This window comes from Blastocystis sp. subtype 4 (genome assembly GCF_000743755.1).
Source record: "Blastocystis sp. subtype 4 strain WR1 chromosome Unknown seqid_0119, whole genome shotgun sequence".
In the NCBI taxonomy this organism is placed as follows: domain Eukaryota; class Bigyra; order Opalinata; family Blastocystidae; genus Blastocystis; species Blastocystis sp. subtype 4.
Window position 1 is genome coordinate 3,088 of NW_014569428.1, and position 26,844 is coordinate 29,931.

At 40.3% G+C, this 26,844-nt stretch overlaps 14 protein-coding genes across 14 annotated transcripts; 10 read left to right on the plus strand and 4 right to left on the minus strand.

Moving 5' to 3' along the window:
* Positions 1-395: 395 nt before the first annotated feature.
* On the plus strand, positions 396-2,298 carry JH06_2170 (diacylglycerol o-acyltransferase; the record flags this gene model as incomplete). The annotated part of the gene is made up of 10 exons (XM_014672004.1): positions 396-555; positions 587-691; positions 747-991; positions 1,023-1,148; positions 1,169-1,476; positions 1,507-1,633; positions 1,664-1,737; positions 1,765-1,888; positions 1,920-2,216; positions 2,248-2,298. 10 exons carry the CDS (start codon positions 396-398, stop codon positions 2,296-2,298), a joined length of 1,617 nt encoding a protein of 538 aa, XP_014527490.1.
* A 192-nt stretch (positions 2,299-2,490) lies between these two features.
* JH06_2171 (hypothetical protein) lies at positions 2,491-3,210 on the plus strand (the record flags this gene model as incomplete). Its single annotated transcript, XM_014672005.1, has 4 exons — positions 2,491-2,523; positions 2,597-2,896; positions 2,935-3,102; positions 3,133-3,210. The coding sequence occupies 4 exons, from the start codon at positions 2,491-2,493 to the stop codon at positions 3,208-3,210; spliced, it is 579 nt and encodes a 192-aa protein (XP_014527491.1).
* Positions 3,211-3,239: 29 nt separating this feature from the next.
* JH06_2172 (hypothetical protein) lies at positions 3,240-3,653 on the minus strand (the record flags this gene model as incomplete). The annotated part of the gene is given in 2 exon segments (XM_014672006.1): positions 3,240-3,473; positions 3,486-3,653. 2 exon segments carry the CDS (start codon positions 3,651-3,653, stop codon positions 3,240-3,242), a joined length of 402 nt encoding a protein of 133 aa, XP_014527492.1.
* Positions 3,654-5,072: 1,419 nt separating this feature from the next.
* On the plus strand, positions 5,073-7,172 carry JH06_2173 (hypothetical protein; the record flags this gene model as incomplete). The annotated part of the gene is made up of 4 exons (XM_014672007.1): positions 5,073-5,165; positions 5,196-7,010; positions 7,040-7,117; positions 7,143-7,172. 4 exons carry the CDS (start codon positions 5,073-5,075, stop codon positions 7,170-7,172), a joined length of 2,016 nt encoding a protein of 671 aa, XP_014527493.1.
* Positions 7,173-7,220: 48 nt separating this feature from the next.
* Positions 7,221-7,893, minus strand: JH06_2174 (calcineurin b-like protein; the record flags this gene model as incomplete). The annotated part of the gene is made up of 4 exons (XM_014672008.1): positions 7,221-7,302; positions 7,334-7,675; positions 7,702-7,792; positions 7,824-7,893. 4 exons carry the CDS (start codon positions 7,891-7,893, stop codon positions 7,221-7,223), a joined length of 585 nt encoding a protein of 194 aa, XP_014527494.1.
* Positions 7,894-7,932: 39 nt separating this feature from the next.
* Positions 7,933-9,021, minus strand: JH06_2175 (serine threonine-protein kinase; the record flags this gene model as incomplete). Its single annotated transcript, XM_014672009.1, has 1 exon — positions 7,933-9,021. The coding sequence occupies one exon, from the start codon at positions 9,019-9,021 to the stop codon at positions 7,933-7,935; it is 1,089 nt and encodes a 362-aa protein (XP_014527495.1).
* A 1,202-nt stretch (positions 9,022-10,223) lies between these two features.
* On the plus strand, positions 10,224-10,644 carry JH06_2176 (hypothetical protein; the record flags this gene model as incomplete). The annotated part of the gene is made up of 4 exons (XM_014672010.1): positions 10,224-10,304; positions 10,336-10,431; positions 10,462-10,539; positions 10,570-10,644. The coding sequence occupies 4 exons, from the start codon at positions 10,224-10,226 to the stop codon at positions 10,642-10,644; spliced, it is 330 nt and encodes a 109-aa protein (XP_014527496.1).
* Positions 10,645-11,456: 812 nt separating this feature from the next.
* Positions 11,457-12,776, minus strand: JH06_2177 (hypothetical protein; the record flags this gene model as incomplete). Its single annotated transcript, XM_014672011.1, has 8 exons — positions 11,457-11,649; positions 11,680-11,901; positions 11,932-12,034; positions 12,065-12,260; positions 12,292-12,360; positions 12,391-12,534; positions 12,566-12,632; positions 12,658-12,776. The coding sequence occupies 8 exons, from the start codon at positions 12,774-12,776 to the stop codon at positions 11,457-11,459; spliced, it is 1,113 nt and encodes a 370-aa protein (XP_014527497.1).
* Positions 12,777-12,873: 97 nt separating this feature from the next.
* JH06_2178 (H ACA ribonucleoprotein complex subunit-like protein) lies at positions 12,874-13,429 on the plus strand (the record flags this gene model as incomplete). The annotated part of the gene is made up of 4 exons (XM_014672012.1): positions 12,874-13,009; positions 13,058-13,127; positions 13,160-13,262; positions 13,295-13,429. 4 exons carry the CDS (start codon positions 12,874-12,876, stop codon positions 13,427-13,429), a joined length of 444 nt encoding a protein of 147 aa, XP_014527498.1.
* Positions 13,430-14,811: 1,382 nt separating this feature from the next.
* On the plus strand, positions 14,812-15,713 carry JH06_2179 (hypothetical protein; the record flags this gene model as incomplete). The annotated part of the gene is made up of 6 exons (XM_014672013.1): positions 14,812-14,859; positions 14,894-15,041; positions 15,073-15,164; positions 15,195-15,277; positions 15,307-15,384; positions 15,416-15,713. 6 exons carry the CDS (start codon positions 14,812-14,814, stop codon positions 15,711-15,713), a joined length of 747 nt encoding a protein of 248 aa, XP_014527499.1.
* A 2,365-nt stretch (positions 15,714-18,078) lies between these two features.
* Positions 18,079-18,811, plus strand: JH06_2180 (hypothetical protein; the record flags this gene model as incomplete). Its single annotated transcript, XM_014672014.1, is given in 2 exon segments — positions 18,079-18,642; positions 18,662-18,811. The coding sequence occupies 2 exon segments, from the start codon at positions 18,079-18,081 to the stop codon at positions 18,809-18,811; spliced, it is 714 nt and encodes a 237-aa protein (XP_014527500.1).
* A 287-nt stretch (positions 18,812-19,098) lies between these two features.
* On the plus strand, positions 19,099-20,484 carry JH06_2181 (hypothetical protein; the record flags this gene model as incomplete). The annotated part of the gene is made up of 1 exon (XM_014672015.1): positions 19,099-20,484. One exon carries the CDS (start codon positions 19,099-19,101, stop codon positions 20,482-20,484), a length of 1,386 nt encoding a protein of 461 aa, XP_014527501.1.
* Positions 20,485-20,999: 515 nt separating this feature from the next.
* On the plus strand, positions 21,000-24,229 carry JH06_2182 (HECT E3 ubiquitin; the record flags this gene model as incomplete). Its single annotated transcript, XM_014672016.1, has 4 exons — positions 21,000-22,123; positions 22,210-23,157; positions 23,267-23,846; positions 23,876-24,229. 4 exons carry the CDS (start codon positions 21,000-21,002, stop codon positions 24,227-24,229), a joined length of 3,006 nt encoding a protein of 1,001 aa, XP_014527502.1.
* A 66-nt stretch (positions 24,230-24,295) lies between these two features.
* Positions 24,296-25,504, plus strand: JH06_2183 (protein phosphatase 2c; the record flags this gene model as incomplete). Its single annotated transcript, XM_014672017.1, has 8 exons — positions 24,296-24,406; positions 24,440-24,537; positions 24,569-24,626; positions 24,655-24,735; positions 24,765-24,902; positions 24,932-25,201; positions 25,232-25,344; positions 25,375-25,504. The coding sequence occupies 8 exons, from the start codon at positions 24,296-24,298 to the stop codon at positions 25,502-25,504; spliced, it is 999 nt and encodes a 332-aa protein (XP_014527503.1).
* Positions 25,505-26,844: the final 1,340 nt, after the last annotated feature.

Genomic DNA, 26,844 nt, shown 5'->3' on the forward strand with positions numbered 1-26,844 from the left:
CTGTGTGTCGTTTTTTTACCTTCTATCGATTGTACGGATTTCTCAAAAGGTATTGCACATTTCTTTTCATAAGAGCGATGGACAAGTCAGGTATCATATTTGGATCCATTTGAAGCGATAGGTGGTAATGATGGCTGGACAATTGTGAAGCGTCATGATAAAAGTATGGGATTATCGAATTACACTTATTGAATAGAATCTTCTAAGCGCGAATCCAGTGGTAGCTTGAGGGTTCAGGAGAATGATTTGTAGAATGGGTAGAGCAACCACCAGAAGAGAAACCGGCAAAGGAGATCGAGAAAAAACAGACACTCCTTCAACAATCTACTACTACCTTTAAGGAAGTTGTTGAAAGTGGTTTGCAGTCAATTCCACAATTGCTGGAAAAGCTCAATATGAAGCAGTTGCAAGAGGAACTGACACGCCGTTTAGATCGACTTCGTGATGCATCTGCTAGGAATAGCGAAGCGGAAGTGAAAGAAACCAATAAGGAGGTGTCGGAAATTCTTCAGAGGATGAAAGATTTGAGTGATCAACTGGAGAAAGAAATTCCCAGTAGTCTTGTGGTCGAATGGTGATTGTGTAGAGAAAGTATTGGAAATGACAACCAATGAGAAGCAAACAGTAACTTTGAAGAAGAAGAAGAGTAAGCGATCGAAGAAGACAACGGACCAGAAGGACGCGAAGTTAGGTAGGGTAGTGAATGAATTGATTGTGAATTATTCATGTCTATTGCTAACCATCAGTATCTCGTTTAAGTCAAGAGAGTACTTCAGAAGAAGAGCTTGTAGAAAGTACCAAACCAACCTTCTATCCTCATTCATTTACAATGCGTCCTTCTCAATTCGAGTGTGAAGATTTTGTTGGTAGTGATATGATGGGTAAGTTGCAGGAGGAGCGTTTCCGCGTAATAATTCATTATTCATATCAACTTCAGGGTTTGTATAATTTCAGTATGATATATCTCATTGCTACAGTAACAGCTCTATGTGTATTCATAATCTCTATTCTTTCATTTTTAGGTGTATAATCTTATGCAACGAGGTTGGCTTGTTCATTTGTCTGCTGTTCTTTGTAAGAGAAGTATTTATGGAGCTATTCTTGCTGTTGGTTTGTCTGTTTGTATTCCCTCTCTCTATTTGTTTATTGTATAGTTATTCTGATTCAGTCTCATGTTTACTATGGTCTATGGAAACTGAAAGAACTTACGCATATGTCATATCCACTGTATTTCACGTATTACGCTCTCTGGCAATGTTTTTATGTGATGTTTAATGTATATATTATTTGGAATTCCATTATTCCGTACAATTTCATCAAGATGCTGATCTTTAGTCCTCTAACCTCAGTGTTACCTCTGATGCTTCTTGTAGTATTCGCTTTGAAAGGCCATTCATTTATCTTCACGAACTATGGTCTGGAGAAACAATCCACAGAACATGTTCCCAACAGTTTCGGTCACTTCTGCTATTTCATGTACCATTGTTCTTCGTCTCTCATCTCTAGGGTGTGTCCTACTCTCCTCTATGAACTTGACTATCCTCGCACGACTACTATTCGATTGGGATACATTGTACGGACCTCAATGTATATGGTTGCTGCCTTTATTCTCATGTATGTGATTATGATGCAAGTACTCTTCATACTCTTGGATTTACTGTAGTTCGTGTATCCTATTCTCTCCGACACACACACTTCTATGGTGTTCCGCATTCTGCGTTGTTCTCTCTCTGCGTTGTTATTTCTTGTGTTAATGATCTGTAGATTTATCATTTGGTTGCTTCTATTCTTCTCTGTGTTCCATTGTCTGCTCAATATCCTGGCTGAAGTTACTATGTTTGGTGACCGTCTTCTCTATGAAGATTGGTGGAATGCAACCACAATTCTTGTCAGCTTTTGTTGTCTCAGTTATCCAATAGGAGTTCTGGAAGAAGTGGAACGGACCGATTCATTACTGGTGTCTGCGCCACGTCTATGTGGAGTCACAAGTGTATGGCAAAGCATCCAAGCCGTTTGCTTCGTTTGTGACGTTTTTAGTTTCCGGTATTGCTCATGAGCTTGTTTGTTCAGTGGCTTTCCGAAAGCCCTCCTTGTACTTCTTCATGGGCATGGTTGTTCAGGTGCCTCTGCAAGTGGTAAGTAAATACTTTGAAAATACCCGCATCGGTAATATCATTGTCTGGGTATCGCTCTTCCTTGGACAACCGCTGTTGGAAGTACGTATAAACGGTATCAAATTGATTATAGCTTTCCTACTGTCAAGACTGGTTTGTCCGTTATCCCAGTTTGTTCTGTTGAATATGTGATTGGTGTTTGTTATTTATGTACACACACATAATTGCAATCTTCGTACTCTTCAAAACTGAATCGTATTTCTAAGTGTTTTCTGGTATATAAATATATAATTTATACAATATTAATTACTGGAATTGGGTCCACATCCACCTTATTCCCAATTGAATACCAATCCTTCATAATTCGTTCACAATCATGAGTGATAATCCCTTTGAAGACGGCTCTTCCGTAATTCTTGTCAGTACAATTTGATTTATAGAGTCCTGTCGCAAAAAGCAAAACGTTGCTCTAATGCTCGTAGACACTGATTTCTAGATCCTCCTCTAAGAATCCAATGGCCTCTGTAAAATCAATGGATATTGGCCGTGCGCTTTCGCAACTCCGTTGGATTAACATGTTGCTTGGTGTTATCATTATTGTCTTTAACATATTTGGTATTCTTGGTAATCTTCTCAACCCTGGAGTAATCCTGATGAACGCATTTTCTATTGTGTTCGCAGGCATCTTGTGCCTATATGAGATGCAAATGAAGAAACTAGGACAAAAGCTGAGAAGACTTTATGGTTTCCTCTACACCTATATTGGTCGTTCGTTGTATCTTGTCTTGTAAGTGTTTCTTTTGCTCTGTAATGTAGCTTGGGAACAATTCTATTCACAATCGATGCCTGGTACAACATCGTTCTGGGTATCATTATTATTTTGGATGCTGCTTACAATGTCCTTATTCTTTTCTGTCATCCTGCCTTCAAGAATGGCCAGCGTAAGATTACCGATGATCCCACGCAAAACTATACTGCTGGTGAGAGCGTAAGTGTCGAGTTGTCTTGTGATGAGTAGGAAATCACCAATATCATGAAGAATAACCCTGCTTTGGCCCAGAAGATGCTGGTTGGAGCGTCGAAACTTGCTCAATAAGCGATATATTATGTTTGATAAGAAACACATTAGAAACATCTACAAGGAGCGCCTTCTCGAGTGTAGGCATCGCAAAGTTGTTGTTGCGAGTACTGCTGAGAAGCCTTTTTGAAGCCAGCATACGCCTTCTGAGTCACATAGAAGGCCCATACTTGAATGGCAACACCGACCAGAGCGGACATTCCAGTATAAAGATCATAAGTGAACAGAGAAATAGCAGAGAAAATAGCACAAACAAGAGAAAAGACTCTCCAACAATAGTACTACAGGTAAACTGAAAAGAATATTCGTACACAGCAATAACTACTGTCATCGAATTTGGTCAATCTAATGCCACAAATAGGAATATAGATGAGGATTAAGCCAACAATGGAGATACAATAACAAACTAACTCCACAATGGCATAAATGCTTGCAGCATGAGCGTAACCGAAAAACTCCATCATCTCATGAGTAACACTAGGATGGCATATGAACAACATGCCTACACAACATTTTGGGGATTTTGTTGAACGTAGCCGGGCACATACATGGGCTGCGGTTGAGGATATGCCGGAGAAGCCTGAACAACAACCTGAGGTGTTGGATATGTGTTGACAGAAGCTACTCCATCAATGGGCTGAGGATAGTAGACTGGTGGCTGAGAATCAACCGTTGTTACAGGCACAGTATAGGCGGGATTCCTATATATGAAAAAGGTTTATAACTAGAACCCTGGGTACATGGGATTAGCAGGAGAAGGATTCATATCTCTTTTCAAGTTTATATGAACGAATTGATAGAAACAGGTAGAGTCCCGTGGTTTATCATGAGATTCGGTTTATACGAAATGTTTAATCGAACCACTGTGATGAAACAAACATACTAGAACAACTTACAACTAACATCCGATGTTTCATAGGCATGCTGGAGGTCAGAACTGGCAACATTCTTATTCTTGTTCCAAATGTTATGAGCCTTGTATGTCAGATAGAAAATCCAGAATTGGATCAACACTTCAACAACAGTAGTAATGAGAACCGACATAGAACTGAAGGATCCAAACAGGCTCAGAATGGAGAGGGCAAGCATAACAACTCTCCAAATGAAGAACTACTGATTAATTTAGAACCATGAACCTACACAATGCATATCATCGTAACTCCATCTCTTTGTCACTCGTTGACCACAGATAGGCATATAGATGAATATTAAGCCGACAATGGAGATGCAGAATAAGATCAACTCGATCAATGCATAGATGGATATCACCTTAGCATATCCGAACATGTCCTTCAAGTCGTTAGTAAGACTAGATTCAACACTTCAGCAAAGCCCATACACGAAAGGCTGCGACTGAGGATTGTACGTGGGCTGAGGATATCCAGGCTGGGGATAGGCTACCGCGGGAGCATTCATGACTAATGGCGCATTCGGATTCGTATTAACGTCTTGTTTCGTTGAAGGAACCTGAGGGAAACCTGCAGTATTGCTCATGACAAAATTATTTGTTGGTAATGAGAGAACCGTATCATTAACTGTTCCCGTGGTTATATTGGTCATTTGAAAAACTGTATTCAGAACCGTCTCTAGCACACATGACTCTCCGTGTTGACTGAATTATTCGGTTAATAAGAACTTTTCACATTTTCTTCTATTACTGTATCATTTGGGAACGCCATGATTTGCTTGTGACTTGGGTACCGTTCCTTTAAGGTATTCTGGAAACAACATAGTTTTGTTGATTTAATATCCTTGAACAATCACATTCTACTAGCTGTTTGCTGTAATGATAGAAAGCTATCTTCGTACAGGCCAATTGAAGTTGAACCATACCTGTTGATAATCAAGATTTCTCACACTATACATTCTGTTTTCAAAGAATGACTGAGTACATCTTCTGGTTTGGAGATGATCCTCTGACACTCACTTTTTATGGAGATGAGAATATTCTATCAAAGAAGGAGGTGATTGAAGTGTCAGTTAATTATGATACTCATTTTTAGACATACCAGAGTCGTAAATTAAATACACTAGGATTTTTCTCCAATTTTGATCAGCTTTCAATCGGGATTCCTCTTGTAAAGCAGAATGTAGATAAGAACACTGTTATTGTTGGCAAATATAAGATGTTAAAAGTCATTTTTGGTGATATGGTTTGTCCTGTGAAGTATTACACGAGTTTGCCATATCGTAGTATTATTGAAAATACGTTGACTCTACTGGGTCGGAAATGCCCCAGTAAGCGGCCTGATGATTATAGAATCAGAGTGAATGGACGGTTAGCAATTCACAACGAGGATGTGATTCATTATGACGGAATTCCTTTAGAAATGGACATTGAGTTGGAATATCATGGATCGAAAGTTCCGATACCACGATGGGTTGCTGCATCTGATGGGAAGCGTCACGATTCTCCAAAGTCACCTAGTCAGAACAATCCTTCTCTGCTAGTCAATCAACCACCTCCTATACCTGCCCATATGCCTAGTCATCCTCTTCCTATCTCTCAACCTATACCTCCGCTTCCTGTTTCTCAACCTACACCTCCTCTGCCTGTCTCTCAACCTACGCCTCCTCTGCCTGTTTCTCAACCTACGCCTCCTCTGCCTGTTTCTCAACCTACACCTCCTCTGCCTGTTTCTCAACCTACACCTCCTCTGCCTGTCTCTCAACCTACACCTCCTCTGCCTGTTTCTCAACCTACACCTCCTCTGCCTGTTTCTCAACCTACGCCTCCTCTTCCTGTCTCTCAACCTACACCTCCTCTGCCTGTTTCTCAACCTACACCTCCTCTGCCTGTCTCTCAACCTACACCTCCTCTTCCTGTCTCTCAACCTACGCCTCCTCTGCCTGTTTCTCAACCTACACCTCCTCTTCCTGTCTCTCAACCTACACCTCCTCTTCCTGTCTCTCAACCTACGCCTCCTCTTCCTGTTTCTCAACCTACACCTCCTCTGCCTGTTTCTCAACCTACACCTCCGCTTCCTGTCTCTCAACCTACACCTCCTCTTCCTGTTTCTCAACCTACACCTCCTCTGCCTGTCCCTCTAGAACTTCCATTCAATCCACCTTCTACTATTCAACTTCCTCAATTCCCTTCTCAAGTCTCCACAGAAGAGCCTGTTTCAGCAACGTTATCTCCATCCATCCAAGTCTCGCAGATCCCATCCATCTCATTCAATCAATCAGTTCTTGATACCTCAACTCAGGACCCTCCAGTTAATGCTTCTCTTTCTGTTAGTCCTCTCATGGGCCAAACGAATGAGACTAATTTTGGAGAGTCTGACCGCGATCTTTCCGGGAGCTCGTTGACTCTTAGATCTCTTCCAAGTCTTCATTCTCCTCCTTCTGGTCCCTCGTTGGAGTCACATTCTCCTGACGCAGAGCCAGTAGTGGTAAAAGCTGATTCGGGTTCCTCTCAACCCACATCTCTCTTGCCACCTGTAACTACGTCTTTTGTGAATCCTGGTAGTATGAAGCCACCGTTTACTCTTTCATATGTATCTGTGATGGATTCTTATGCCGGTATGGTCCCTGAGGACCCACCTATACCTCCTCCTTTTGGCAATTCTCTTCCTCAAGACATTCCCCCTCCTCCTTTAGGCAATCCTCTACCTCCTCCTTCAGATATTCCTCTTCCTCAAGACATTCCTCTTCCTCCAAACCCATTAGATGCGAATCCAGAAGCGAACTTATTCCCTCCTCCTCTATCACCCATAGCTAACTGTCTTCATATCAATGGAGTTTTTGGAGAAACAACGATTGAAATGAGACCATCAATGACTGTATATAATGTTCTAGCCATATATATAAATATGGTATGAATAAATGAGGGATTTGATCATAGGGAACCAAGAAACCCTATAGAAAGGATGATAGAAGCAACTATACAATTCGTCGTAATAAAGACGGTATGATGTTAGAAGTGGGGACGCTGTTGAGCGCATTAGATATTAAAGAAGGTGAAACGATTACTATAGAGCGAAATTACCGTTGTTTGCTAACAAAGATATACATTCTAGAGTACATTAAAAGGGTAATTCTATGATTGGATCACCAATATGAGGAATCTTGCAGAACTGATCAAACGAGATACTACCATCCTTCTCACTATATTTCAGATATAATTTTGTAAAGTTACATTTCTAAAATTTGAAAAGTCTCATCTACGATGGAATTTAGCATCTCATCACTAAACACTTTGCCATATTGAAAGAACATGGCTTCAGTGATACGCTTCAGTTCTTCACGAGAGATCTCATTATCTTGCTTCAGGTCATAGAACCTGAATAAGCCTAAGAATGATAACTCTCTTCCTTTTTCACATTGGAGCCGATCATCTGGCGGAACACGAGACGTCAAAAATGCTAAACACTTTACAAACTCGGTAAACACGATCTGACCATCACTATTCTTATCGAACATAGAAAAGATCCTTTCGAAGAAAAAACCTTCCTTCATACCAACTAACTGGCGAAACTCTCTAATAATTACCTTCTGACAGAAAACCCCAACTGCTCATCAATTACGCCATCATCGACTCTACTTGAACTGATACTCTTGAATGCATCATAAAGCATATAGATTTCCTCTTCTGTAACTACACTTCAATCGATAAAGTAAAACGATACACTTCGTTGTATCTTGTAATTCTTTCAATTCTCTTGGACGCAAATCCAGCTTTGCCTGCTGATTTCCCATGGATCAAAAGAAAAGATAAACAAACAGATTCTAAAAGAACTACTGAAACAATAACCCAAGAGCATTAATTTCACCACCCATTTCGGCATACTCCCTCAAGGTGGAACAAACATCGCGCATTACCCGAACATCATACTCAAATCCAAATAACTCCTGTTCTTCAATCCTATTCGCTGCCTCCTTTCGATTTTCTGGAGGTCGAACTGGAGCCGGACATCCTACTGTCACTTGCTGAGCATCTCCTTGTAACGCTCGCGTTTCCAGTTGAATCCAATCATACCCACGAAAATATTCACTTGCCTTCACCTCCTCAACGTCACCATCACCTGCACCTAAACGCTCCAGAGGGTCTTTTTTCAATAATCCTTGGAGTAAACTCACAAAAGATGGTGACAAATAATCAGGGTATGTTGGCTCCTCTTTCAATACACGTTGTCTTCGCTGCATTTTATCGCCGTCAAATGCAGGCTTCCCAACAGCACACTCATATAATACACACCCCACCTCCCACCAATCCAGTGAACGGTTGTAACCAATACTTGTAGCTGACATCTCTGGAGGTCGATACAGATCTGTTCCACAGAAACTGAAAGCACGACTTCGAGAAGACGAGAGAGTTTTGCTGAGACCAAAGTCGGCAAGTTTTGCGGCATGTTCAGTTAAGAGAAGATTCTCCGGTTTAATATCCCTGTGAAGAATATGATGGGAATGAAGAGCTCCCACTGCCAGGATTAGTGAAGCACTTACATCTTGCAGAGAAGGAGTATGGGTATCAGGAGAAGGATCTTTCAGAACCCCATGCCCTGATACCCAAGAATGCAGGTCTCCTCGCTCACAATACTCGAGAATATAGAACAACTCACAGCCTTCTCGGAATGCCATGATTAATTGAACAATGAAGATACAAGAACTCACCCGCTGCATTACCGTTCGCTCCTCAACAAACTGGCGTAAGAGAGATTCTCCTTCACCGCTTAAGATAATACGTTTCATGGCATACAATCGTCCATCACCTGAGTAGCGAACTAATTGTACAGTTCCGAAAGAACCATGACCAAGCTCACCCAGGATTTCAAAATCAGACAAATGAAGGGAAATACGAGAACTTTGAAGAAGAGAACACCACATCTCACTTTCTTCTAGAGAAGTGAAGAAAATCGTTAGAGGATGCTCATGTGGAACTGTCAGACGGATAGACGAGGAAAACCCTTTTCGTCCATGAACATTACGAACAATGGTACAATTACGAAGAGAAACAACACGCTTGATTTCTTCATGATCTGCCAAATCTGCGTATTCTGATAACTGGGATACAGATTTAGACAACAACCGTTGAGACACTTCCTTATCATAACATATTAAATACTCTGATTTGACAACAAATAAACGTTTGGATGTGATACCCAAACCGTAGCGACGTTGTTTCGGGAAAAACCCAAGAAGTACACAAGGTAGTTTTCGTAACAAACCATACGTTGCTTTCACTGAAGCTGGTGCATCCTTCTTCTTTGTTGGGAGATCTACACTTAATCACGCTTTGAAGAGAAAGGCACTTGGAAACATTGGATTCATCCCTTCTTCATCCAAGATGTGAGCGAAAACAAAGAAAAGGGATGAGAAGATTGAAGACTACTATGGAATTGCGGAATCCAAGAATAGGAAATGAATTGCGTTAGCCCTTTTGGCATATGCAAATAACATCCTTGATAACAGTTGAGCATTTATTCATAGTTCTCATGAACAGCGAAATTGTATTAACAGATAGTAGCTGAATCCAGGATAGAATTGACACTAGATCCTGTGAAACAAACAGTATTACTCTCTCAGTGGAATGCAATTAAGCAGAAAATCGAACGGCAGAACCATCTGACTGATCGAATCAACAATGAGGTAGCGATGGTAAAAATGAATGACTCCTAGTATAAACAAATGGAAGAAAAGAAGGAGCAGGAACTAAAGAAAGCGTCAGTTACTATTTCTATGAAAGACGAGTTGTTATCAAAAACTGAGGTAAATGGCAATCAGATTGTATGAAATCCAGATATCAGCTTCCAGTTCTCAATCTTCAACATTGATGAAAGAAGATAATCCCAAGGAAGCGAATTCATATATAAAAGACACTAGCATCCCTCCAAAATCATTTTCAAGGCCGATAGATGAGGATGTGGATGAAGATGAAGACTTCTTTTGATTTGTTGCTTTTTATTTTATATACATCCTGTTTATTCCCAATCTCATGAGAAGAGATCATAACCACTTCAATGAAGAGTATGAGAGAAATCAGCCAATTTTCTGGCATAATCGCGTTATGCCTTAATAGAGTCTCAAGGATGAATGCAATTGCTGACCAGCCGGCAACATCTACCGAAATTGTTAATAAGACCACAGAAAAGAAGAAAGTGAGTGCTTTAGTAAGAATATTGGAATTACTCTTACAGTGAGGTAAAGGTGAAGAGAGCTGTCAAGCGATTCGGTAAAACCAATTTCTCAAAGAAAGTCGGGGACATGATCAATTTCGTCGTCAGGTCGTCCTGGTCAGTAGGAACATTTGTAGTAATTGAGAAATAGCTTGGAAGGACAGCTGGAAGGCTTTGTTGGGTTGCTGGTTGCTATGCTATGATTGTTCTTTTTCCTCTTGCTATGGAAGTTATAATAATGTTGTGCTCTAAGGTATAGGTAGACAGGGAACAAACGATGATGGAGATTCAGAATCGTGAGCGTGAAAGACTGACTCGTCCAAGACACTCTTAGTATTTTTGATTTGTCGTTTATTATGGTGTTTGATGAGTACAAGTCATCACTAGAGTGAATGAAGAGGGGGATGAAAAAGAATGTAGTTGTATTACAACAAGTCTAGTATCCAACTTGTATGCCGGTGTACACATAATGGTTCAATATTCCTCTCTGTTACTGAGAATAACCAGGGGATTCAATCATCATCTCAGTCTTCTTTTCTGAAGTCAATACTACTCGTTATTCTTCACTCCAACGAATTTGTTCACTGTAAAGAGGATACAAAGGAGATTAAATATATACAAGAATCACCACACCAATGTTGACTGAAGAGATTAGTTTCACATCAGTAAATAGGGAAATCTACCGAGTGATGTTTAAGAGTGTTTTTGAAGAGTCACTGTTTGATGATCGATCACTAAGAAGGAGGAATGATATAGAGAGTGTGGGTAAGTACAAGAAGGGAATGAAAGATGGAAGATGTTTTGAATACAGGAATAGAGTGTTGATGAGAGAATGTATGTATGAGAAGAACAAGATGAAGGAAGTGTTGAGAGAATGGAAAGGAGATATGACGACTGAGAATGAATAGGAGATGGGTGACAGGTTTCATTTGGTGGAATTCGAGATCGAAAATCAACAGTTCTGAAGAAGATTACTGTTGATTTTCATTCTATCATTCCTATACTACATAATAGAGATCCAAATGAGTTGTGTACTCGATGATTGATAATCAAATAACCTTGATGAATGGGTAATTTGAGTTAAACTCCATTGTTTTATTCTGGCATTATGCTGTTGTTACAGTAAGACGAATACAAACAAACAATTCAATTCTCCTTCTCCTTTTCTTGATCTTCACTATGATTATCACTAGTATCTCCATTCTGTGGCCTGTTTTGTCCCAAAGAACTCAACAAATTCGCCAATCCTCCTTGCTCAGATCCATTCCCTCCCATCAATCCATTCATCAGACCCATCACTCCGTTCATTAATTGAGGGTTATTCATTACACTCGAAGCTCTAATCTTCACTTCATTCACCATAACTCACATATTCTGAACCGCGGGATTTTGCATTATATCACTGAAGGACATGTTCCCTGATTGCAGATTTGAGGCCATCTCACGTAATTCCGGATTCTCTGATAACGAACTGATCATATTCTGGATACTACTAAAATCGGGAGTATTTTGGGGCTGTGATTGTTTGAGTGACTGAAGCATCTGTGACAACTCTTCATTATTGGGAATCACCTCTAAACCTTTTTCACATCTATTATTGGTATTCCAGAAAAGCACATACGTGTCAATCGCTTCCGAGATGCGATTTAACCCCATCAATGCTTTTGCCAGACGAATGTAAGCCTTCACATAGTATTTATTCAATCGAATGCTTTCCTGACAATCTATCTATCATCCTTCTCAATTGTCGTAACCCTTCACTGTATCTTCATAATTCTTCAAATGGAATGAAGCTGTACCTCTATTGCAATAATAGATATAATTGTTGGGGTTCGAAGGAGAGACATTAATTGCTTTAGTATAACTTTCATATGCTTCTGCAAAGTGATTCATTCCAAAGTGTTCATTTCCCTCTTTCTTATAGCGATCAGCCTCTTCCAGATTCACTGTCTACAGATCAAAACGATAGACAATCCTTCACTGGTGTTGGCTGCTGAACAGATTGTTTCTTACGTTCCAAATACTTGTTTACAGCCCGGTCCAATCGTTCCTATAGATCACGAATCCTTCGTTTCCTCACTTGATATTCTGGTGAACCAGGTTGAACACCGTTAAAGTAGCCCCGCGTATGGAGACTATCAAGGAAAGTACGAAGTTCCGGATTCGTTTCAGGATTGGAAAGATTAGGAGTATCCTCCTTCAAGAGTCCGTGTTGCTTTAGGTACTATTCAATCAAGTATACCATTAAACTCGACATCCAAGTAAATATCACGAATATTCGGAGCACTCTCTGCGACATTTGTGCCAAGGCCAAACGATAATCTGTTTATTAGTAAAAACAACGAACAAAGACTGAATCAAACGAAGAGCTTCTTTGACCAAGTTAGCATTAGTGGCATCTCCTTCAATGCTATGTAAGTAATTTACAATCGATACAAGGAGCTGATGATCACTATTCGACAACATTTTTGTAATCAGAAAGATCCGAGAAGATGGGTTCTTTGGGGATTCTGGCAACTCCCTCTGAATGCCATTGTTCTCCAGTTATCTCCAGAGTATCGGTATGAAAAACGCCAAATCTGATAACGAAAGCACATCAGAAAGTAAGCAGGAGTCTGTTCCTACTTTTGTCTCTCCCATTGCCAAACCACTTGCTGGCAAGTCTTTGGAGAAGAAAGTGTTCAAATTGGTAAAAAAAGGTAGGTTGACTCGATGAAGAGGAATATTTCCCATAATCGTTTGTGTAGCAGCAAAAGCTAAATGTACGCGTCGTGGAGTCAAGGAAGTCGTAAAATCGATTCGTAAGAATGAGAAAGGGTGAGAAGTGATTCAGAAAGATGATTGGATAGAGTGATGATTCTTGCTGCGAACATTGCTCCTATGGATGTCATTTCTCACATTCCTCTGCTATGTGAGGAGAAGAGTATTCCATATATCTTTGTTAGTTCGAAGGTATGTTGTTCGTTTGAATACTTGACTTGTAGGAAGCATTAGGAGATGCTGCGACTACGAAGCGTCCTACCAGTTGTATCCATGTAGTTCTGAAAGAAGACTTCCCTGAGAAGAGCAAGTATGATGAAGTGTTTGACGAGGTGATGAAACTGGACCGCAGTTTGTGAGAATACATTCAATATCATTCCTTTCCTTTGTTTGTAAGAAACAGGAGATTGTTGTTACACTCTTGGATTCACTATCCAGTTGTCTGTTGAGGGAGTTCTGGTACTTCTTTCGATATGAGATCCTGAAGGATCCGTTGTTGTTGAATCAACTGATCATAGACCGAATCATTTGCTATTTCTGGGTTCTTTTGTTTAGAATGGATTGAAGCATAACTGAAATCTATTTCAAGTTCTTTGTTCTGTGTAGATATCCGAATAGCCATTTTATTTGGAAGCAAGAAGATCTGAAACGGACTTGAAACTTTAATCTCTTCTAATACAATCCAATCCATCTTGTCGGAAACAACAATCTGAATGAGCGATAAGTTGTAGAACATATAGTAGTTACAGTTATCCTCACAATACAATCTAAAAATCAAATAAAGAGAATACAACAACTGGACCCATCGAACAGGTCCACTAGACCTCACAGAACTTTTCAGACACTCTACAGAGAGATGTCTCCTAGTACCCTTAGGATCAAGAATATACCACGTCTTCTTATTTAGACCTACTTATAACAAAGACTTAACAAGAATTAGACCTAGACTTTCTTTTCGCCATTGCTGTAGAAAGAGAGAAGATGCTTTCGATGGGATTGCCATATACTCTTTATTCCACTGTTCTTCACTCAGAACAACTCCTGGACGGAAATATGGATACAACCGATAGATAGAGAAATTAGTAGTGAGAATGAATAATGATCTGTTCGATTCTTGAGTTGGAAACAAAATAGCAGACAGTGAATCGGATTTCATTCCATTTGTATCAATAATCGTTCTAGAGAGACGCACCACAGTTGAACTATTACCAATTCTATATGTGTCATAAAAACAACCTCCTAATAGAAGGAGAAGAGAGGAATCACTTGGATGAAAGGTAGCAGATTTGTACTTTTCACTGATTACAATGAATCTATATCAATGAAATCCAATGTTCAAATAATACGGTAATTCCAAGATTCGATCCACCTGCTTATTCTGTAGCCAATATTCATGAATCAACGAACAATTAATTAGAAACGAACATTTGGTACAACATAAGACAAGAATAGAATGAGAATCACAATATGAGATTGCAAAGGGTTCTTCGATGCTTTCACCGATTGTAGCTGTTAAGCACAACCCACCACTAGGAGTCTCCTTGGTGAATACCAACAAGTTCTCTCTCTCAACAGTAACTTTTAAACCAGTCGAAACTAGCATGGATAACGATGATGTATCCACAATACCAATATCCATGAGAGTTCTTCAGATTTAGTGTCTAACAATTTCTCACGGGAATTTTCATACAATCTATTGTTCTTCTTATTCTTCTGTTATTTATTGATTTATCCCTCAATCATGTCCTATGACAAATATGGATGTATAGGAGGACAGGGTTGGTATTGGGTATTAATTTGGAAGATTGTCGTTGATTGTTTAGGAACGTATCTCTGCCAACTTCTTTGTGAATGTTACTCGCAATGTGTTCAGTGAGACACCTCCAGTAGCTGTTCCTTTCCGGGAAGACGTTCCTATAACTCTTGGTGACATTCAGGGATTGCGTTTGAATGTTTCACAACGTAAAGAATGTAATAATAAGAAGAAATATAGTAATTATAGATTATGAGAATATCAAGAACTATGCATTGCGTTGTAGCGCAGGAACGATTAAGGACCGGAATGATTACAAATTGGAGAACGCAAAGTTTCAGGTGAGAGTTGTGCTAGCAGTTCATTTCTAGGAACTCTGTTATCTGACACATGTATCAAGTAGTTTTGAAGAGTTATTTATTCGCCGCAATGCGCTTATCATGTTTATGCATCGGTACGTCTGTTGTTTGGAATCGAGTCTAGGATTCTTCGTAGCGCACAAGTGAATGGGGCCTCATTGAAGCCTGCATATCCTGGATCATCTACATATTGTACATGTGGGTATGAATTGTTTGATTGTGATGATACCAAGTAAAGTGCCTCATTTGGAGTACTGTCCTCTCCACGATATTAGTGATACAGAAATCGAATGTATGGTGCAGACAGAGTATGTTATTGTAGTTTTGTATCCTCCTTTGCGTCCTGGAGATCGAGTGATTCGAGGACCAGATTGGCAGTGGGGTTCGCAAGGAAATAATGAAGAAGGTGTGGTATTGTGTGTGAAGGATTGGAAAGGAATGAATGACAAAGGTGTTCGTGTGAGATGGGATAATGGAGATGAGAATATGTATCGATATGGTGCTGATGGATGTTATGATGTGTGTGAGTAAGTGATGTGAATGTGATGTGAATGTGATGTGAATGTGAATGTGATGTGAATGTGATGTGAATGTGAATGTGATGTGAATGTGATGTGAATGTGATGTGTGTTTGTGATGAGAGTGTGTGTATATGAGCTCTTGTCTCCTTTTATCTATCATATACTCACCATTAGTGCTTATCCTATGAAACGAGATGATTATCGTCCAGTATATGGATTATTGGATTCAAGTGAAAGTGAATGATAGCTTATTCTTCTCATCTCTAGCCTATTGGTCAAGATATGTGAATCATTATCTGAAAGGAGGAGTCTATAAATCTCGAGGAATCTTTGCTCCTCATATCAGCCGTCAACAACTAGAGAAAATGCTTCCTGATTATGAGGTTGAGCCACAAAGAGACCGTATGTTTAATGATTAAATCCTAATATCATAGCATCATTAGAACAGGAATCACAACATGTAATCAATGAAGTGATTGAGTTAGCTGAATCAGAAGTGCTTGTACTGTTAAGCCTCTCCTTATTATCGCTAGCTCTTTCTCAATCATTATTCTCCTTCGAATCCAATCTTCTCACCATCAAAACGAACAGTTACGGCTATTTCGGATATCCTTTTTCCATTCCAACTCTATGCCTTTTCCCAAGCCAACGGAGATGTCGAAGGACTTCGTTGTGAGAGTGCTGTTCTTCAGTCATATCTCTCTTCGCTTTTTTCGGCTTGCATTCGGGTTCTCACTCTCACTACGCGTGTTCTCCTCGAACATCAGGACCGTGTGAGCGATGTTCTGGGAGCATTGAGAGAGAGTGTGGTTGGTCAGTTGCTTTCTGTATGCTTGTCCGAACTCTATTGTGGACGGTGGAGCCGAGAACTGATCTCGTTTATTGTTAATGATTTGAGTGAGCTTCTAATGATGTGGTCCAAAATTCTTAAGATTTGTAATGTTGAAGTATTTCTTGCTTGTTCAGTGATTCTTGATTAGAATGATTATTCTTTACGACATGATTCGTTCTCCTTAGAGATCTATTCTCCTGACTATTGCACAGTTCCTCAGCCTGTACCTTGGTATCTGAATCTTCTATATTTGTTAACAGCTCTTTCTTCTCATATTCACTTCAATGTGAAGTATTTCATGATTCAAGATCCCAGTATTGAAGTGCAGAGGATCAGTGAATCCTATTTGATGAGTGGAGGGTTATTGAAGGATCAGTACGTGATGAGATGGAAATTGATTGATAGGAGTGAGGATGATGTATTCATTCAGGAGGTGTTTGAGAATTCCCATGAAAAGTATACAGCACTGTGGGAATGTTTAGATGGGGCTGTTCCTGAACCTGTCTGGAAGAGGAAGAAGATGGGAGTGAGTGTACGAATGAGAGATGGGAATGAGTTTAAGATGGATCTGGAACTACGCATCTTGGCAGTGATCACCAAGTTTCATCATGGGGTAAAAGCTTTGAGAGAATTAGTAGGAATGCTAGGTAAGTGATAATGAATGGAATATAGAATAGAAAGAGGAGAGAATGAAGTAACTGTGAATGATACGATGCGAGAGATATGGAAGGAAGTAGTGACGTATCGAGAATTCTTGCGAACAAAGAAGCAAGAATTCATAAGTCATCAAAGTATGTATTGAATGTTTTTGTATTTTCCCCTGTCTCTAATTGTTACCCCATCTCACTAACTGACTGATCTCTTACTCATTCACCATATCTCATTCACTTACTCATTCACCTCATTTCACCATTCATTTTCTCTAATCCTTCTAGCTATATCTGCTACTCGCGCTTCCACCACCATCCGCTTCACACGTCGTGCCTCAACCAATACTCCTTCTATGCGAGCACAACGGATGAAACAGGTCTCTCTCCGGATTCGTGATTCCTCGTTTATTACCAACAGTCCAGGGCTCTCTCTTGTGTCCCATGGGAATCAACGTTTAGCTTCCTATGAAAAGGATGCAGTTGAACCGCAGGACATCCTTGATGAAGATGAAACTCCTGCTGACAGTTATAATGAGTTCGTTGATCAGTTTATGGCGAAGTTAGGTCTACTTATGGAACTCCGAGTCCCAGACAAAGGAAATCGATTCGTTTTCAGTACTTCCAAGACTCCCTCCAATTCTACCACGGACAATAATTCGGTCGATTTTGGTAATCTAACCAAGAACTATCAAACAATCCTTCGTAAGCAACGAAATGCTCATGCAACAGACTTCCCTGATACTCCTTCCAAACTAATGACCGTTTCACTCTTCAAATTCTTATCTCTCTTTGTCCCTGCCAGTACGTCTGAACTCCGTCGCTCGCTAGAAGCACGTTCTGAGAACCTTAAAACATTCTCAGGTGCTCTTCAAGATGTCGTGGTGTTTATTCACATGATTGAAGAGTTCCCGCAAGCTGAACGACTCTTCATTATGGGTATTGTGAATGGTCTGACACGCAATCATGGTGATGGTTTCATGCGAGACTGGTTGAGTGGATGTGAAGGAGCGGATCAAGAGAGTATTCATATGTATGAAGCCGCTTTTATCAAACTGATTGATTGTCTCAAGGAGGAGTGTGTGAGGTGTATTCGGTGTTGTCACTGGCGATTACTCACCTCCATTGTCTACTCCTTGTCTGTAATCCCTTCTCTTCAGACACCCTTTCTTACCATCGATTGTGATTATCTTGACTTTTTCTGGAGTCTTACAGTATCGCTTCAACAATGGTTTGAAACACTTCTTTCAGAATCTGATGTTCTGATTAGTCCTGGTCCTTTCCTAGATGCCGCTTGCGAGAATATCATTCCTATAGGCAGTACGGATGCTCAAATGATGTTGAAGGCACTTCAAAGTGCAGGAATCGGGGTAATTTCTGGTAAAGAAGGATTGCGCGGAATCACCCCGATTTCTGTTCTGGTGATGGCAAACGTTTTGCGATTGGGTCTTCAGATCAGTGTGATCTCATTATTCAAAGACTATCGAAATCGTTGTCTCTCGTCCTCTGCACTACGATCAGATAATTTGTGCTTTTGGACAGTATCTGAAGTCTGTTCAATTTGTGACAGAATGGGTGATCAGTATGTTCAAGCCTGCTATGGAGTTCTCTCCCGATACACTCATATGATCCATACACTTATTCAGTCCTTCATTCATCGTCTCTCTCACTGGCGTTCCTTTGCTCATGTTCTATACACCTCTGTCAACTCTTCCATCAATCCATTCTGTTGTGTTCGTAATGAGATCGATGAGAAGGACCCTCAACATGCCTCTCTCAGCGGGGATCTCCTCGTTTCAGCAGGCGAGGCGCTTCTTACGTCGCACCTCAGTCTCTTTATCTTCCTCTCTCGCACGCGGTTGGGTGGCCAGATGAGCCATCTCCTACTCCAGCCTCCTGTCTGCGAGGTGATGTGTATGTCACCTCGACTCCAGCGGATCCTTCTCGTACTTCTTCAAGAAGTTCTCGTGAAGTATCATCATGTTCCTGAACTTCCTGGACTCAAAGAGGAGTTAGATATGGAAATGGAGAATTTATCCACTTCTTCTTCTGATCCTAAAATTCTCCTGTTTTTAGATTATCTTCTCCATCTATCGTCTCATGCCGATTCTTGTGTAGGTGCCTTGGTGAACGAGAAGTCTCCCTGTGCGATCTGTTGTCCCTTGCGACATGCCTTCTTCTATCTGAGTGAGACCTCTCTGGGGATGGACGCTTTGATCCAGCGCTATGCCTCTCCAACATCGTGTCGACAGTTGATTCGAGTGCAAGGCCATGCTGCCAGCTACTGTCTGTGTGAGATTATGGAGGAAAGTATCTATCTCCTGCGAATTCTAGGAAATGACCCATATTGGCGTCCATATGTGAATGAAGTATGTGAAAGAGTGATACGACTTAGTAGTTCGATGCGTGAACAAGAACAGCCATCTCTTGCTCATCCTCATCTTTTTCATACTGTGTATTCATCAGCGTTCATTGCTGTAACTCGAGTATTTGGTGGTCTTATTCCTCGTCTTTATCCTGGATGTAGAGTACGTATTGCCTTCAATCATACCAAACCCACCTCGCCTTCACTCACTCAGCTTACTCATCCTGCATCATTGGGGTTTGTCATTCAGACTGACCGTATGACAGATCAACCTCTTCTGCTCATTGATCATATTGATAATCCTTCTCGTATCTCGCTCATGAATCTCGAAGTAGTTGATCGTGTGGATGCACCTCGTGCTGATCTCATTTATGAACAGCTGTTCAGTGATATTATCAAGACATTGACTTCCATGAAACTTAGTACTGAACTAATGACTCAGCCTGATCGTACCATGGCCTTTTTCAATACATCAGGGATAATCTGTGGAGTGCGAGAACTATCTAATGTTTTAGGCACTATTTGTGGAATTCGTTGTCTGCAGTTCCTTATTTTGGGATTTCCAGATTTACTAAAGAATATTTCACAATCATTCGTTCATAAGTTAATCTCACTGGCAATTCTTCCTATTGCTACCAATCGGTTTCTCGGTTTACATGCTCTCAAACAATACTTCAATTGGTTCATTGAATATCTCATCAATACATTTCCAGGATCCCCGCGGTTCTTACCATTGACAATGCAAGAAGGAGAAGGGAAGGAGTTTGGTTGGGAGAAGGAGGAACGAAGGAAAGGAAGTGAAATTGAAGGAAGAGTGAGTCGAGATGAGCGACGTATGCGAGGTGCTGTGACTATTAGTGGTATTACTGGATATGACCCAGAGACGTGTTATAAGGTGTATCGAGTAGGTAGTATGATGAGAGTGATTGATGAATGAGAATGTGAGAGTGATTGATGAATGAGAATGTGTTGGCTAAGTATGATCATTCACTGACTGATTGTCTACTCCTTACCAATCCTAACCACTAGGCCTTTCAAGACAATATGGATGCAACAGTCGATTATCTACTGGAAAACAAAAAGTCTTTTATTCTTTCTCTCTCTGACAATTCTTGTAATGCTGAAACTGAGCTCAATAAGCTTAATGATGCTTCGGTCCTGAGTGATCTCGAAACTGGCAGCCGATCTCATTCCATTCTTCTCTCTCATTCTACTACCTCCATTCTTTCTCCTCTCTTTATTTCTCATCATTTCCCTTGCTTCACGCATCTACAACGTGTATCCCTTGTACATAGTGATGGAATTCAGCGCTCTTCGTCTCTCTATGGGATTATATGCTCCATCTCAGATCTCTCTGTATCCTTTTCTCCCCTCCTGCAGACAGGTGTGATCACTCATATTGCTGGGAATCGGGTACGTGTCTCCATTTTGAACTGTGAAAGCGGATTAGCTATGGAAACTGATGTTGATGAGGATCAGGTTGGAGTCCAGAAATCAAGACTATTTTTCCATTTGGATGATGTCCGACAATCACGAGGAAATGTGGGCATTTTGGGAATGAGTCTTTTCCAGTATCTGTTACGTGAGTTTTGTGTTTGTCTTCTTGGAGTTGGAATTACCAAATTCGACACTATTTCTGTCTGGCAGTTAAATCCCTACAATTTAGTGAAATTGACAAAATATCTCTATTTTTCGTCATGTCATGAAAAGGAACATGATTCTGGTGTAGAGGTATATGGCTATCATTCTACTATCTTTGAAGCATGGTTGACTCAATTGAAGGAAACAGTCCGTTTGAGTGCTCATGGTAGTGAGTTAATTCAGTCCTTCATGGATCGAACTTGGGATCAGAGTGATAAGAATGTCGTGAATTTGTTTGCTACAGAGGGAGAAAAGGAGGAATTGACCTCCATATCACACTTCCATTCTCTCTCAGGATTATCGAGTCGATCCTTAGTAAGTGAGGGAGGAGAGAAGTCTGTCAGCTCACTGAATATGAATTCACGATTGGATGAGGGATGTGTGGTCGTTTCGTCGTTGCATCCTTCCTTCCCTAAAACCCGATATACAGATGTGGTAAGTGTGCGAGGAGTGGCAGGTCTTCGGGTCTTGTTTGACCCTCGTTGCTGTTTGGATAGTAACTCTGCCTCTCTCTCGTTCTTCACAGATGAGGATCTACGAGAGAGTATTGCTCGATTTACTGGGAAGGGTTGTGAGTGGAGTGCTTTCAGTGTGAAAGGTGACACGCTTCGTTTTGTATATGAGAGTGATTTGAATGCAAGCGAACAGTGGGGCTATGCGTTCATCGTTCAACCATTTCAGAATGTATTTTGGGAGAAGGAGAAGAGTGTTCTGGGAGAAGTGTGTTTTGAATGGAATTGTGAGAGTTATGCAATTCTTCTATCCATGTGTGATGTGTGGGAGTATAAGAGAGATGACTTCTTCAATCGTACATTGGTGAATCTTGTCGAATATTTGAGAACAAGTGGAATGCCATTCAAATCACGTGTAGTTACGCTACTGATGAGATTAATGATGAGTGACGGAATTGAAGTGCAGGTGTGGCCTGATGTGAGGTAGGTATCCATGAAAATGACTGATTGATTGATTGATTAACTGACTGTACTTTTTACCCCATCTTTTATTCTAACCTCAATTCTAGTGGAATGTTTGATTCTGTCATAAACTATTGTCAAGCTCTCTCAGCCAATTCAATTGTCTCCTCTCAGACTCCAGCTCTTCTGGATTTCTTGATCACATATACTTTCCGATCACAAATACTCACTCTCAATCAAACCAATACTGAAATCCCGCCTTTCCCTCAGGAATTACCTCCCTTACCAGACAAAGACTTCAAAGGTCACCTAATCACACTCCATTTCCTCACCAGAGCTGTATTCTATCATTCAATTATTCCCGCGGGTATTATCAGGTTTATTCTAGAAACGAGCGGCTATACATGGAATGAGGCAAACTATATGGAAGTGATTCAAGAATTCAAACACTTTACGCAAAGTGCGGATTTTGCTCTGATTTCTGGATTCGAAGATTACTGTCGATCTTTGCATGTATCACCTCTGGAAATGGATTTGAAGAGTTTTACTCTTTCTGAGGACTTCCGAATGCGATGTGTCGATCTTTCGGACATTCCCGATAAAGTCTTGATTTGGCGTATTGCATGTGCACAGCTGTGGAATCACTGTCTGAAGGCCTGTCTCCATGTCATTGACTTGGGTGAAACCAATCATAAGTTCAAAACCTTGGGATCCCTCGTAACACAGTTATCAAGTTGGGTATTTGGTGAAGTGAAGGAAGATGCTCTGGAGATCAGTATTCGTCAAACAGAGTATTGTGGAGTGGATAGTTATCCAGTGATTGAGATTGACAATCGAAAGGTCTTTAGTGAGATAGAGAATGAGCGATGGTCTGATGAACGAAGTGCTTTTGACAGTGAGTGTGTGTTTGGACAGTTGTATCGTGCAATGAAAGGAGTCAGGAAGGATGTATTACGATGTAAGTTGGATGGAAAGGACCGATTGATTGCTGTGAAGATGAAAGGTGAGCAAGGATTAGATTGGGGTGGTCTATATCGAGAGACAATGGAGCGATGGTAAGTAATGATTGTGATAAATGTTGAGTGAATGATGGTGATAATGAGTATACTGAGTGATTGTGATAAGAACTGCCTCCCTTCAAAACTCCTTCTAATCCATTTCTAGTGTTGAAGACCTTTTCTCTTCCCATATCGATCTCTTCATTAGATCTCCTAACAGTACTCGTTCTACCTCTGAAGATCGATTCATTCCAAATCCTCGTTATCATGATAACCACGATGCTAACAGCATATATCGCTTCGTAGGCAATCTTATCGGAGTCAGTCTCCGCACACGTCAACAACTTGGCTTTGAGCTTAGCTCGTTCATATGGAAGGCAATTGTATCAGATGAACCCAGAGAAGAGGATCTGAGTATGATTGATTCAGAGTTTGTGAATATGCTTCATGAGGTCGAAGATGCTGATGTCTCTCTTCAGGAGTGCTTCTCTTCTGTGTTTGAATTGGTCATGTCCATTACAGATTCTGCGGGAAATGAAGTGGAGTTGGTCGCCGGAGGAGAAGGAATTCCTGTGACGTGGGAGAATCACCTGGAATTTGTGGCATTAGCCAGAGACATGAGAATGAATGAAGGAGCTCCTGCTGCAACTGCAATTGCTGAAGGAGTCTGGGAAGTCGTACCAAAAAAAGTGCTGAAATTGTTCACATGGGAACAATTAGAGAGAAGTGTGAAAGGAGAGCCTGAGGTAAGAATCGAGAATGGTGTTAACTCTAGATATCCGTGGATGTGTTGAGACGGCATACGGTCTATTTGGGCTGGACAGAACATCACCCTGTTGTTGAGAGGTTTTGGAACGTAATGTCCCAATTAACAGACAAAGATCGATCGCAATTCCTGAGATTTGCTTGGGGAAGATCGCGACTACCGAAAGAAGAGCCTTGGTCTCGTCCTTTCAAATTGACATATAAAAATGCAGGAGATGAAATGCTCCCAATTGCACATACTTGCTTCTTTCAACTTGAGCTGCCGCAGTACACAACTGATAAAGTTATGCATGATCGACTACTTGTAGCTATCAATTATGGTGTTTCTGGAGAGTTTATGCTTCGTTATCTCTGTTTGTTATAATCGCGGGAATATTGAAACTTGATCCGTGTAGTTAAATCAGAATAGTACTGTACCATCTACCATTGAATGGGGATAATCTTGGAAAAGCCAGTTGTTGATAAGGAAGTTTTCACTTTCTCACAATCTGGATATAAAGGTGCCATGGTGTCAATGCAAGGGTGGAGAAGTGGAATGGAAGTAACTTTTGGATTCCAACTGTTTACATGAAAGGATGCCTATATAGCAGCACCATCGATGAGTTTCGATGAGACGACTGGTTTCTTCGGTATTTTTGATGGCCATGGAGGAAAATCAACGTCACAATATTGGTAATAATACAAATCCGACGTCAATATCTAGCGCAGACAATCTCGTTGCTTTCTTGGAAAAACAAATAAAAGACGCTTCGCTTGAATCTGTAGGATTGAAGTATGATATTGAAGTAGACTCCCACACCTGAACAATATGGAACGATTCTACGAAATGGTTTCATTTCCTTTGATCAAGAATTATATGCAGCTCAAATTGTAGTTTCATTCGGTGATGTTAATAGTAGATGGAAAGTGGAAGTACTGGTATTGCTGGTTTTGTAACTCCCACTCATATGATTATATCAAATCTTGGTGATTCTCGTTGTGTTTTATTTACAGATGTTGAAACCATTCCTCTTTCAGTGGATCAAAAACCTGACAATGTGATGTATTGAAAGTCTAATGATTGTAGCCCTCAGAGAAGAGTAGAATAACAGAAGCAGGAGGAATCGTGTTTAATGGGCGTGTAGATGGAGATTTGGCAGTTGCTCGTGCATTTGGTGATTTCAATTACAAGAGACGCAAAGATCTGCCTCCAGAAGCTCAGGAGGTGAGTTGTGAGCCAGAAGTCCTGATAAGAGAGAGACATGAGAATGATGCTTTCTTATTATTTGCCTGTGATGGCATTTGGGATGTGTGGAATGATATGGATGAAGTGAGAGAAGTGTTAACAGAGTTGATGGTTATCATATGTGAATGATGTGATTTGTAGCAGAGTTATGAACGATTAGAAGATGCCTTGTCTAGTTTCCTTGATTTGAGTCTTGAACGAGGAAGCAAAGACAATATGAGTGTGTTGGTTGTACTCTTGAATCAACCTCCTTTGTAAGAAAAGGGATTCAAGATGAGAACTAGGATTGATTCTGTGAAAGTGGAAGCCCAAAAGGAAAAGGATCGATTGAAGAGAGAGGCAGAGGAACAAGCGAAGAGAATTGAAGAAGAACAGAGAATGGATAATGATAAGGAGATTTCTCTTGTTTGTTGATAGATCATTTGAATCTGAGAATCAGGTTACAACTCATGACTTGGAACAAAGAAACTATCTGAATCAACTAGACATAAGAACTTCGGCTTCGAATAAACGATTCAAGAGCAACAGCATCTACATCTTATCTTCAACTCTTAATCAGACTTGTTGCATTCAATTCATAAACACTCTCAAATTGATAATTACCACTGCTAATGATATCAACTAAGGTGAGAGTTGGAATATCTACTCTCAACTCAATTCATTAGTCATACTCTCCAAAACAACAGATCCAATATACCTGAAACAATAGGAAGGAATGTGCATTGACATAAGAATATTCAGATCTAATCATCATTCTTCCTTCTATTCATCACTCTTCATTGTTAGAGTGTTTCGATAATTGAAAGGAGCTGTACTATTCGATTTACGATCATCTCCTCCATCTCCTTCAAATGCTCCTTGATAAAGATACATGGATTCAAATCTTGGCAGATCTGATTATTACTCCTTCATTCAATTATTACTCTCAAATCGAACTGAATGACAACCACCAAATGAAGAGCTGCCTACAGATATGGATTGCAAATACGGTAGATCTGACTATCACTTCTACATTCACTTATTACTCCCAAATCGAACTGAACGACAATATCTGAATGAATTACTGGCAAATGATATGGATTCAAGTGAAAGTAGATCTGATTATTACTTCTTCATTCAATCATTACTCTCAAATTGAACTGAATCACACTGACTGAATGAATCGCTTCCTACAGACATGGACTGAAAACTCGGGAGATCTGATTATTACTCCTTCACTCATCCTTACTTCTAAACTGGACCGAATGACAACCACTGAATGAATTACTGGCAAATGATATGGATTCAAGTGAAAGTAGATCTGATTATTACTCATTCATTCAATCATTACTCTCAAATCGAACTGAATGACAACCACCAAATGAATAGCTTCCAATAGATATGGATTCAAGTGAAGGCAAGTCTTTCAATCATTTCTCACACTCATTCTCACCAATCAAATCAACATCATAAGCATAATAGAAGTTATAAGATTGATCAACAGTTCCAATGGAGATGGTTCTGAGTTGAGGAAGATTGGATAGATCGAATACACAATAATCAGAGAATGAATATCGTCCAATAATCAATTCTCTCAGAGATCCACAGTTCTTCACATGAAACTCTCGATTTGATCTTTCAGCATAAGACATTCTGCTCCTTGTGAATGAGTTCATTCCAATATGAATTGAAATCAATTCATTCAGTCCATTGACTATGAACTCAATTGGTGAACCAAAAGAGTCATCTCCAATAGTGACGGATTTGAGATGAGA